Here is a 12,270-nt window from a genome sequence, read left to right as displayed (position 1 = left end):
CTCATAGGGCCGGAAGGAGGGATCTCTGTGATATAGCGAACCCTCCTTCCCCGGTAATGGCCAGCCCTAAAGTCCCCGCCGTATCTGCCCCTCCCTGTTATGACCGCAATGCTCCGACCCTCTCCCGTGGATGTAGTTCCCCCAACCACCCCGGTGGCCCCCGCAAATCCCACCAGGTCCTCCGAATCATACATACTCATTCACTCACTCAAACAGTCCCCACATAGTAATTAAAACACAAAAAATACAACAGTAATAATGATAAAAGTGGGATCATTCATTCAATCTCATACATACTCCTAACATATCCCAAACACAGTAAGAAAAAAAAGAAAAGATAGAAAGATAGAAAAAGGGAGAAAAAAATAGAATTGCGCACTTATTACGTTGTTAAAAAGCGAGTCCAGATAGAGCCAAATGGCTCTCCATAATTAAAGTAAGTAAAATAGGTGGTGTGATTAGCGTCCAGTTATAGTCCGAAGAAGGTATACGGTGGGGTAGATCGTATTCCCCTCTTCTATTGGTCTGGATAAGTCCAAAGAGTCCGGAATAAATAAAGGGGATAGGAGGTAGTCTTCCACCAGTGCTGCTCCAAATAGAGTTCCCAGGATAATAGTGGTGAGTGATGTTACTGATGGTACTCAAAGTCCGATAAAGCTGAGCTAGCAGGTCTGGAACCAGATGAAACTGAGATAGCAGGACCAAAGGCAGATGGAACTTAGCTAGCAAGTCTGGGTAACCAAACACCACAATCAGATGTGGCTGGAGGTTAGTAACCCACCATAAGGGGGCGACAGATGGTACGTGGAAGACACAAGGCAGAGCCTCACCGAAGCAAAGGGAGGCAGGAAATAAAATACGTCCAGGGAGCCACCTGACTGGGCAGGGATAAAGAAGGGAGGAGGCAATGCTGGGAGGGAAGTAAGGCTGGATGGAGAAAGGGGCCATCCGGAGGGGCTGGTGCAGCATCGGGGGAAACCACCCATCCACTCTGCTCAGTCCCCCCACTGCTCCGATACGTTCTCTCTCCCTCCAAGATGATGGTCTCACACAGCCCCAATGAGGCAGTTCAATAAGCCTGGTAGAAAAAGTTCGATAAGCCAGGCAGAGAAGCCAGGTAGAAAGGCGAAAAGCCACCACCGTTGCAGCCGGCGTGATGTTACTCCTCCCACCGCCAAGTAATGCAAACAACTCGCGGAGCCCAAAACCCCAAAGTTGTAAAGCCCGGGGGCGTCTAGAAACGGCGACCCCTGCAAGGGACTGGGCTGGTCCTATCAATTTTCTCTCCTTCCAAGGCGGCAATAGTCCCATAGAACCCCAGTGCTGTGGCTCAATAGTCCAAAGGAAATCGCCTGGATCGAAAAACGCTGACACGACGCCGCCCCCCCCCCCACTGTCGGATAACGCGGGCGGCTCGCCGTTCACAGACCTTCGAGATCGTACTGTCCGGGGTCGCTCAGAAATGGCGACCCCCACAAAGGTTTGGGCTCCTCGGGTCCCCTGGATTCCGGACATCCCCGGGACCTTCTTCGGGCGCATAAATTTCAAAGTTTTCAGATGTTTTTCCGGCGTTTGCTCTCCTTATCGTCTGGAGCAAAACGCCTGGGCGCCATCTTCCGTTCTCGCACATGCGCACATGATTTTAATTATAATGTAAAAGTTCAACTAACCACAGAACTAGAAGGCCACATATTATAGGCTAGTGGGCATTAGCACATTGAAATAAAATGATTTTCAGAATATACTGGAACACCAGGGGAGTTAGAGCCAAGCATATCTTTGGGGACATGTTCTATAATGTGTAGGCCCTGTTATGGCTATCCTATTCTTTGCTTTGCATTTGCTTACAAAGAACTTTTATATCCATTTTAGGTTTCCTTGCTTGAATTAATACTGTTCATTAACAATAAAAATGATTTCTCAGACCTTGTGATAGGTTTCGTAATTTGCTGCACTCATTTTGGCAGAGATAGTTGCAGTTCCATTAAACCAAAATATTCTAGTGTGCATTATCTTTATTCTTTGATGAAGTTTTAATTTTTTTTATTCTTCCAAAAAGAAATCTCCTTACTTGGAGCCTAATCTGATTTTGTTGGATTTCTGTGGCAATTTTTCTGCTCACATATAAATTCACTTTATATTTCCAACCAATTAATACTGTTCACAACTTCATATCCAGGATTGTATCCATCTGGACTATTTCATCTGATTTCATCTGATTTAAGATTCTGTTAAGCAGCTGCTTCTTCAGAGACAGAAAATAAGGCATCAGAAAAGAGAGCTTTGGCATGGGGAAGGGATGTCCTCTTGTTTCAGCCCCATCCACTAATTCTGAAGGATATTTGTAGAAAAACATTAGCTCACTCCTGTTCTAAAGCAATTCAAGATTTCTAAAAAAATACTAATTTATATACTCTCATTTGACCAAGAGCCCAAGGTGGTATATATAGCACTTCCTTCAATTTTGTCTCGTAAACCTCTGAGAAGATTGGGTTATGAATAATTCAAGAATGAGGTGTACTTAAATCTGGCTCTCCCTAGTTAATCCATTATTTTAACCATTATATCATGAATACACATCTAGCCAATCTTCTTCAGAGGAACAAATCATTTTTTGTTATTTAACACCTTCTCATCTGGATGCAACTCTGATTTTATTCTGTTGGAAAATTGCAACAGGATTTTAGTCAAATGAAAGGTGCAATAATGTTTGTTTAGGCCTTTGAGTTGTCATTCCTTCTTTTGGAGTTTCTACTTTGATGTATAGAGACAATGTTCTTCTGAATGCTCATGTTTATCCTTTGCATTGTTTTATTAAGTAATGCTACACACCATTTATTTTTTTCTGGTCTTACCATATCTATGCTTTCTTCTCACCTCTAATTTTTAGAATAGGCATAACAAAATGTCAGCTCCTTTTTTAATGTGTCTTTACCAAACTTCCCAATTCCAGTATCTGGATTAAAACATCCATACAGACAGAAAAAACATGTAAAAGTGGAAGAAAATTACTTCGAGCCATTTTTAATACACAAAATATTTGATCCATCACCAAGCAACCCTATCTACTAAATCTACCAGGAACAAATTAAAGGAGAATTCTAAATTACTGCTTAAAACATTTGGGAAATGTAAGGAAAGATATTGAATTTCCTCTCACATTTTCTCTTACTCTTTCTACAACCTAGATAAATGCCAAGAACGGGATACTGAAGGAAACTCTTGTCTGAATTAAGAGAAGTATGGTAACGAAGGAAGGCTGAACGCAGCAAAAATGTTTTAGAGTTTGTACGTTTTGGCGACATAAAATTGCTGAGTTCACAAAAGGCGTTAAAATTATTGATACATGGTTTGTCTGGAGGCATATGTGGGCTTTTCTCCTCCTTCCATTGTAAGCTATACCAAATCATTCTGGAATAGGGCAGCCTCTAAATCAAATCAATAAAAAAAAAGTTGCTGAACTGAGCCTAAATGATTGCCTTAAATGAAATGTGACGTGTCTATTGGAGCAATAGGTTTTCTGTCTCAGAAAAAAGTTCATTATCCAGGTGCTCTTTCAAGAAATCACTTCGAAATATTTATTCAAAAGACTGCTTGTATATGAATAGGAAAAAAAAGCCACACCATGGCCAACTGACTTCAAAAGGTATTTTAATTTAGAAATGCAGTTATATACATAGAATTGAAATTAAATTAAATTTTGTACAAATATTAAAATACTATCATCACACCCACTGCAATGTATGGGATGGATCTATATATATCTATATCTATATCTATATCTATATCTATCTATCTATCTATCTATCTATCTATCTATCTATCTATCTATCTATCATCTATCTACATACCCACACACATACCCATACACACACGTATATATAGATCCATCCTGCACAGCATTATAGAATCTTTAAAATCCCATATATATATATAGATATAGATATATATATACGAGTACCATTCTGTAAATAAATTCCAATAAATTCCAATAAATTCCTTAGTGATGCAGTTCAGATTACAAATAAAAGCACTGAAGGCAACCAGGTTTTCCTCTTTTGTATCTCCAGCTACCTGCAGCCTGTCATCTGCATTATGGTGTAAATGTCTGCCTGAATGTTTGTTCTAACAGGATGTTTGGTCTGAGCTTTCATGAAAAATTAAGCGTAACAGTCAAATTTCTAGCAGAAATTGACTGCCATGCTCCTTAGCTCACCAGCTGGAAAAATAATTTACATTAGCACAGAGGTTTTTCCATTATCCAATGGTATTTCCTCTGGAATCCTAATAACACGAAAGAAGGGATTAAGTTCAAAAAACAATTATAAAGCATCTAGGAAACAAAGCAGAGATGAGTTTGAAATCCATAAAATACCACCAAATGCGGTGTGATGTGCCAAATTAGTGATTTCCAACTTGCCCCTTAAAAGCACGTTGCTCTTTTTGGGAGTGTGTGTGATATACATGAGTAATAATGGAAACTGAAACCTGATTCACAGCATTGCAATTGCATCTACTGTATGCAGTAGTTAAGATTAAAATGTTAAGAAAATGCCATGTACTTCTCGGGGATTTGCAGAACACAAGCCCTGGGACCTGAGGTTGACCACAGATGATAAGTTTATGTCTGTGTGTTTACTGGCATACAATGCAATAATTATTGCAAATCCAGTTATGATCTGTCATGTAAAGTATGAGTTAGATGTGACACATGGCCTGTTTCTATGTTTCTAAGCAATGTCTAAAAACTGTATGGATACATTATATTTGAAAACAATGCGAGGACACAGTAGTACTATTTTTTTTTGCACTCTATCGACACACTCACCTCACAATAATGAGGATATAAGGATTACATATCACAGTTGTGTATGCACTATTACTCAACCTAGCACAATTAACAAAAACATCTTTGGTTCTGGAACTGCTTTCCATACACACACACCTTGTAAATGTTTTAATTAGTATCATGGTTATTCTTGTGTTAATATACTTGAAATGAGTAAACATTACAGGTAGCAGAAAAAGAAGAAAACTGAAATAGTACTGAGATTCCTGGAGACTTTTTTTTTAAAAAGGCATTTTGTAGCAAGGAAGTGGAAACTACTAATAGATTGTGCAAGATTTTTCAAGCTGCAGTCCTAGCTGCCCATCTATCCAGTGTCTGAGGGCTGCTGACACTGATGTGACATTTTAATCAGAAAATGGACTTACAGACCCCTCACATCTGTCACAAATAGCAGGAAGTGATTATTATAATTTATTTACTTAAAATAACTAAATCTGAATCATTAAAAAGTGGTCCAGTATTTAAAAAAAAAAGTTTTCTGGGAAGAGGACTCAGAAGAATGCAGCCTGCCCTTAAGCATCCAATGTTCTTCAGGTTTTTTCCTCCCCACTCATCCTGCCTCACTGGATCTCCACAGACACTAGGCCTGCTTTGCTAGCCCACTGCTCCTCCCCAACCCATGTGGACCTCACCAATTGCCACCGTGGAGACAGAGAGATGGAGAGCTTGGTATGCCCATTCGCCGCTGTCAGAGAGTATGCCTCAGGCTTTGGCACCCAAAGCACTGCAGGACCTGAGCAAGCATGGGACTCTCAGGCATGGCACCCACCAGCTACAATGACTGGCTCACTGAGAGGGGCTCGGGTGTCCCCGGCTTCAGCTCGGATTTCCCGCTGCTGCCCCAGCCAGCTGCCCAACTGCAAAGTGGTCCTGCCTCTTCCTCCAGCCAAAACACTGCAAAAAATGCCCTGTGTTGATTGACGACATCTGCTGAATTTCCACCATAATCCCCCCAAGCGGTTCCTGCCTTTTCCTCTAGTCAAAACAGTGTAAAAAATGCCCCATGTTGATTGGCTGCTGCTGCTTTCGCACCCCAATCCCCGAAGCCACTCATGCCACCCAGCAGCACCCGTGGCACTGCCCAGGATGGGACCAAATGATGGTGGCCTCGTGGCAGAAAAGTGGCCATCTTTTACTCAGACACTGATGAACCTGTTTTCCTTAGATCTCACGTTCTTAGAGACGATTTCATTCTAAACGCAAAAACATGTGTTAAGAATGCAAGATCTAAGGAAAAGAAGCATCTGAGAAAAAGATGGCCACTTTTCTGTCATGTGGGTCAGCCTGTTCTGGAACTCTGAATATTTTCGAAAGGCAAGTGAGCGATTGGTGATACAGGGTTGGTGCGGAAAAGGGCCAAGGAACTATGGGGACCCCAAGGGATTGCAAGCGAAGTATGAGATATCTCAGTGGGTATGGGGATGCCTTGGATGGCCTGTTCCAGCACTATCCCCCACCCCCATGGGTCTTCCTCAACCTGAGATACCTCATGTGCACTTAACAACCTGTGCATTTGATTAACAAATACATTGGGGAAAGCAGAGGGGGATCATTCATTTAACATGATACAATTAAAGAATCCTCAGATTATGAATGTAATTGGCAGGCTTTATTACATTTGTAACTTGAGGATTACCTGTATATTTTTTGTATTATTGTGCAGTTTTTAAAATATTAAAACACAAAAGCCAATTCATTCTCAATCAAACTTCTTCCCCAACTTCTTATTTTATACGAAACTTCAAAAACCAGGGCAAGAAAATAAAAAAGGAACTTGATAGTCCTGTTTATTTTAACAGGTATGGATTCTCAAGCTTCAGCTTTTCCTTCAAAGGAGGAAATGCTGGGAAAGATGTGTCCTCTACAGATCTAGTCTTGCAATGGTAGTAAGAATGGCAGCTGTTTTAAGATACTGATATTATACTGATCATTAATATATGAGAAAAATGGAGTGCTTAGGCCTCACATCCTCGTTAAATGGCAGCTTTCTATAGTGTGCATCAATCCACTTGATACGTATTTACCACAGAAAAGCAGCACTGCGTTTTAAGTTAAATGTATTGTTTTTAGGATGTATTGGGTGGAAGAATAAGGAAATAACTTTTCTCAGTGGAAGAGAAAAAAGGTCCTATGGTTAATTTCTACAGTTGACATAAGATCCATATGTTCACCAACTCATTCCAATGATATCTACTGGAATGAAAAAAAAAACCCTCCGTAATAACAAAAAACCAAACACCAATGAACTAGACAGACCAATCTAAGTCACTTTAAGGCAGTTTCATGGGTTCATCTACCAACCAGGATTTGTAATAAAATGGGGGGATGGAATGGCAAGCATTCATTCATCAGAAGAACAAGATTAACCAGGAGACTTAAGTTTCAGAAAAGGCTTACATTTTAAAAACCAGAACCACATTTTATTCCTGCAAGGCACAAAGTGTGCTCTTGCAGCATCTAGTTCTCCCTATAAAAGGCTGCAAAAAGTTAAATGAACAATTAGGCACCTAAGAACTACACAGTATTGGAGTAGCAGCCCTTCCAACTACTTAATGGTCTTTGATGCGTCAAGAACTTTCATGTCAATTAAAAAAATATTCTATTCATTTACATCTTAAGCAGATACCCTCAGCATATACTTAACAACTATTGGTATCTTTGCTTTATATGAATTTGCCAATCAGATCAAGAACCTGAGAATATTAGATTTTAAAGGGAAAAGAAACTTACAATTTTGAAGATGGCATTTTTATTTATCTTCAAAATTCAGTTTTCTACAAAGGAAAGCTATTTCTTGCCCTGAAAAAACCACAAAATCCAGCTATAAATTATTCAGGTAAAATATTAAGACCCAAATCTTTATAAAGATTATCTATACTAAAGGTTTCCAGAGAATACAGATGCAGTACACAGAACATGCTGGCTACATATTAAAAAGGGAGGATGCTAGTGCTTTCATGCCTTCCTTGCATAATTCCCATTAGCATCCAAGCTAACAATATGATCTGCTCCACCAAAACCATTCTTTTGAATGGAAACACAGGATTGTAAATTTTGTTTGATGGAATGAAAATACATTATTTCAGAGTTCTTATATAAAATGCAATGGTTTAAAAACTGCACAGCTGAGTGAGAAAGAAGATTCATATTCAAGGCTAATCCAGTCATATGAGTCCAGAAAGAAATTGGTATTAGATAAATGTCACTCTATATACTTTGAAACATCTCCATCTCAACCAAAATATTTACCACTGAACTAAGCCAGAGTTACTTAATGTTACCGAATAAGTTAATTGGCTGTGTTCACAGACCATGATAAATCATTCACCAACATTTATAAACCACAATAGCTAGACTATACAGCATGATAAACAATATTGTGGTTATTTGGTTTAAGAAATTATATGCCCCTAGCCATTAGGATAGTAAAACTCCTTCAAAAGAAGTGCTTCTAACTTTGTGGGATCTCAATCAAAGCTCCTCTTTTCACTAAAGTAGCCATTGGGGAAAAACAGGTAGAGATAGCTGGAAACGGCAGCACAAACTTGGAAAAAGATTTTTGTTTGATTGAGGAAGAGGTGTTTTGTACATAGACTTGTAACTGGATGCAGCTCTTTCAAATGATTTGCACAGTCTTATTAACATCTGTATAATATTAGTTATGGCTGGCTCTTCCTTCACATTTGCTTTCTAACTGTTACTGGAACATCTTCTACTTAATGAGATGTATGTATATATATTTGATATGTATCCATTCACTTACAAGAGAGCAGAATCAAAGGCAATGCAATATATATTGATACCAGTATCAAGCCCCAGGAAAATCCAGAATTGTTTGCCTCTGTCACATTATTAAAAGCAAGCAAATTATTGGTTTACTCAGTACTTCTGCACATCCTGAAGAATAAAAAAAAACGCAGAGTTCTAAAGTTTTGTCACATTGCCACAGCAAATTCTACTATACACCTTAAGATTGTCATATACATTACCCTACAAATTTGCAGGAATATATTCACAAAGGTCAGATATTTTACTTTTATTATTTGATAAAATGCAAGCTGTGGTTTTCTAAGTATTTGCTTTCAATGTTAAATTTCTGTCAGGAATATTCGCAGGAATATTCATAATTCTGAGCTTGTGCAGGCCACCTTAAATCAGGGATTATGGGCGGCCATCCAAAGAGGCAAAAGCTATTTCCCATTCCAAGTTTTTTATGCCTGCAGCTGGCATGTCCCCAGGGCTGGGACAAGGTGGAGAACTGGTACTTAAGCTGCTTACGTCTGTTGTACAAATCTTTGGGAAATCACACAAAAAGTCTTGATTTGGGAGGTTCACTTGAAGAAAAGCTATTGAATCAGTACTTCCATAATGTCATCAAGAAACGTTCACAGATAGCTAGAAAAACAAGAGCAAAAGCAGACTTGTGCGAGAGGACGTGAGGTAAACAAGCATGTTCCCTGCATAGTAAGAAGTTTCCAAGTGGAAGTAGCATGCAGAAGGCAACACACACACACCAAAATAAAGCATGTCGAGGAAGGGAGGATCTTGCATCTGAACAAACAGCAGCATGGCTCTTTTTTAAGGCAGGCTATCACTAATTCATTCAAGGCAATTGGACATACCAATTTCAAAAGCTAAATACTTGCTAACCATGATCAATACTTTAAATTAACAGTTGCTAGCTGAAGAAAATGCAGGCCCTGGCAATACCTCCACAAGGACAGAAATCAACCACAGCAACAAAATAAAGTAGAAATGCCAAAACCACTCTAGTGAGTTGATACAGAAACGCATGTGACAGGTGATAATGCTACTCAAACGCAACAAACTGATGTTCTACTGATATTTGAAAGAGACTAAACCAATCATATACTCAAAGATGGAAGGCTTTGGATCAGCTGTAATACGGCCACAGTATTGCTGATAGTATGAGGCCATGGGCTTAGCCATGCAAGTGCTCTTAAATCTGGCTACATACAAGGGAATTTCTCAAAGTTTTCTGCAGCCCTCAATGTATGCCAGACAGCATGTTCAAAGAGATAAAGAATGTCCTAGTGGATGTGGTGGAATGAAAAAAGAAAAGAATGAATGCAAATATATGAGAGGTACAGTCACTTCACCCTTGAGGAAAACAAAGCACAAGTAGCAGCCTAAGCTATTTTTCTAAAGTGGCCAGTAGCAATTCCCTTTAACACAGCCAGCACTGCGTATTCATGTGTGGATGTGCAGTTACATTATGGATTATACAATTTTCAACACCTGAGGTCTACAACCAGTATGTGTGACTTTTATAAGCTCCCTCCCACTCAGGCCATCTCAAGGCATTCTTCTTGCCTTCGTAATGTAGTTAATAAATAGAACAAAACCATCTGCACCAAAACAAAACAAGCTGTGGTTTGACCCTGCTTTCTGAGACATCCAGAAACTAGCAAGGCCTATGAGAAATTGCAGCGAGCCAGTGTGAGAAGGAGCAAGGCACAAGTAAATGGCAACTCTCCAGAGACTGTACTCAAAGTCATCTGTCTGGGAAAGAGGAGAGGCTGGAGGAACTTGAGTCTCTAGAGCCCTCCTTTAATGCTTATAGAATGAGATGGAGAAGATCGCTGGCACCGGTGCACCCCACTGATGTACTGAAGGTGGTGTCTTGATGGTATCCTTTGGATCTTCAACTAAGGGATATTTTCTGGAAATATTCAGGGTGCAGCACTTCAGGGAAGGGAAAGCCAGCACGAAGCGCTCATCATTCCAAAAAGGAAACTAGAGAGTGTAGACTTGATGACTGTTGCAACCCTCATGCTTCTTTCAACAATGGAATATCTGGAGGGAGGGAGAGAGAGAGAGAAAAGGATATTAGATCATCTTTCTATTCGGTTCCAGGTTTCAAGGCAATCCAGCATAGCCCTGATAGAGTCTGAGGTCTATGAAGTCCACTGGAGTTACAAAAGTTCTTGTTTAACCAGCCAAGTTTCTATAAAAGCTTGGCATTCCTTAAAACTTTCACTGGCTGTGTTTTGGCAAGGCCTTTCCCTTAGAAAAGCCCTAGAGTCTAATAATAAGAGCTTCTTTGGATTGACTCAGACAAGAGAACAAAGCTTATTCATTCTTCCTAATCTTCGGATCAGACTAAGTAAGGTTCCTTCCAATAGTGAGAACTGTACCAGTCAGAGACTGATTTGCCCTGTGTCAGTTGAACTTCTGGTCTAGAGAAAATACTGTAAAATAATTGTGCACTATGTCATCTGGTGCGGTAGAATAGGCAGATTTTCACTGGAAGAACTTCCCCCTTCTGTCACCTCCTGGGATGCCTTCTCATAGCCTCCGTCCTGGAGTTCCATGTCACTACCATCCACACATCTCCAGTCATTCTATTGGGTGGTTTTGCCACTCTCTTACATATTAGCTGGCTGATTAAAAACAACAACACCCTGTTTACCTCCTCGTTTTAAAAAGAAAATGCACTAGGGTTAGGTTTTTGTGGCCAGCCTGAAGTGGAACTGTCCAGTTCCAAGCATAAATAACTCTGTGGTCAGGAGACGCCCATTAATGTAAAAGTGCTGCAGAAAAGTAATGGAGGAAGGCCTAATAGGTATTTTCAATAGGTATTAAAGTATTCTTGAGTTCAAAATGCATGAAAGTTGTGTTTTGGATTTCTAAACTTCTATACCAGAATAAATAAAGACTGTAGATGAAATAAATTATGAATCTTAGAATCCTGCATTAGTAAATCCTGAATACAATTTTTTTGTTTGGCTTGTGTTCTTTTGTGAAATGCACAGAAAATTGCAATTAAATCTATTAATGGGCAACCCTATGGAGTTGTTAGGGAGAATATATTAGGAAGGAGATCTCTGTGTGGGATGCTACAGGGTTATGATACTTTCTTCACTGCTGTTTAACATCTACGTGAAGCCAATGGATGAGATTACCCAATGATATGGGGTAGAAGCCATCAGTATGCTGACAACACCAAGCTTACATTTCTACCTTAAGTGATGTTGTGGAGGTCCAATCTCAGTATCTGGAAACTCTGGGATTTGGATGGGGAATAACAGGCTTCAGCTCAACCCAAGCAAAATTGAGTGGTCTTAGGGACACCTGGCTTTGGGAACTTTCCACTTCTTGTCCTGGTTGGAATTGCACTACTCCAAACACAACGTGTGTGGCTTCTGCTGGCTTTTCACAAGGTCCTGAAAACATGGTTCTGCAATGTGCATGAGAACCTGGGAGTGTGGTAGAGCCTATCCCATGGCTGCATTGACAGTTATAGTCAGATGTGACTGCTTCTAGCTATGACTTTTATTGTAGATTTTATACATGATTATACATTGTTCTTAACTAGCTGTGTTGTTTTCATGTTTTTATACTCTTTTTAATTTTTTGTGAGTCACCCAGAGTCATATATTGAGATGGACGGCTATATA

At 39.7% G+C, this 12,270-nt stretch overlaps 1 protein-coding gene across 2 annotated transcripts in view; it reads right to left on the bottom strand.

Moving 5' to 3' along the window:
• Positions 1 to 3,634: 3,634 nt before the first annotated feature.
• Positions 3,635 to 12,270, bottom strand: part of SUSD6 (sushi domain containing 6) — a 56,937-nt gene continuing 48,301 nt past the window's right edge. For both annotated transcript variants that reach the window (XM_032227941.1, XM_032227950.1), the window contains exon 6: positions 3,635 to 10,666. In XM_032227941.1, coding sequence (XP_032083832.1) covers positions 10,641 to 10,666 — 26 coding nt within the window. In that variant the 3' untranslated portion in view covers positions 3,635 to 10,640. The remainder of the gene's footprint in view (positions 10,667 to 12,270) is intronic.

Source organism: Thamnophis elegans, chromosome 1, assembly GCF_009769535.1.
Source record: "Thamnophis elegans isolate rThaEle1 chromosome 1, rThaEle1.pri, whole genome shotgun sequence".
NCBI classification, from domain to species: domain Eukaryota; kingdom Metazoa; phylum Chordata; class Lepidosauria; order Squamata; family Colubridae; genus Thamnophis; species Thamnophis elegans.
This window is presented reverse-complemented; position numbering and strand designations above follow the sequence as displayed.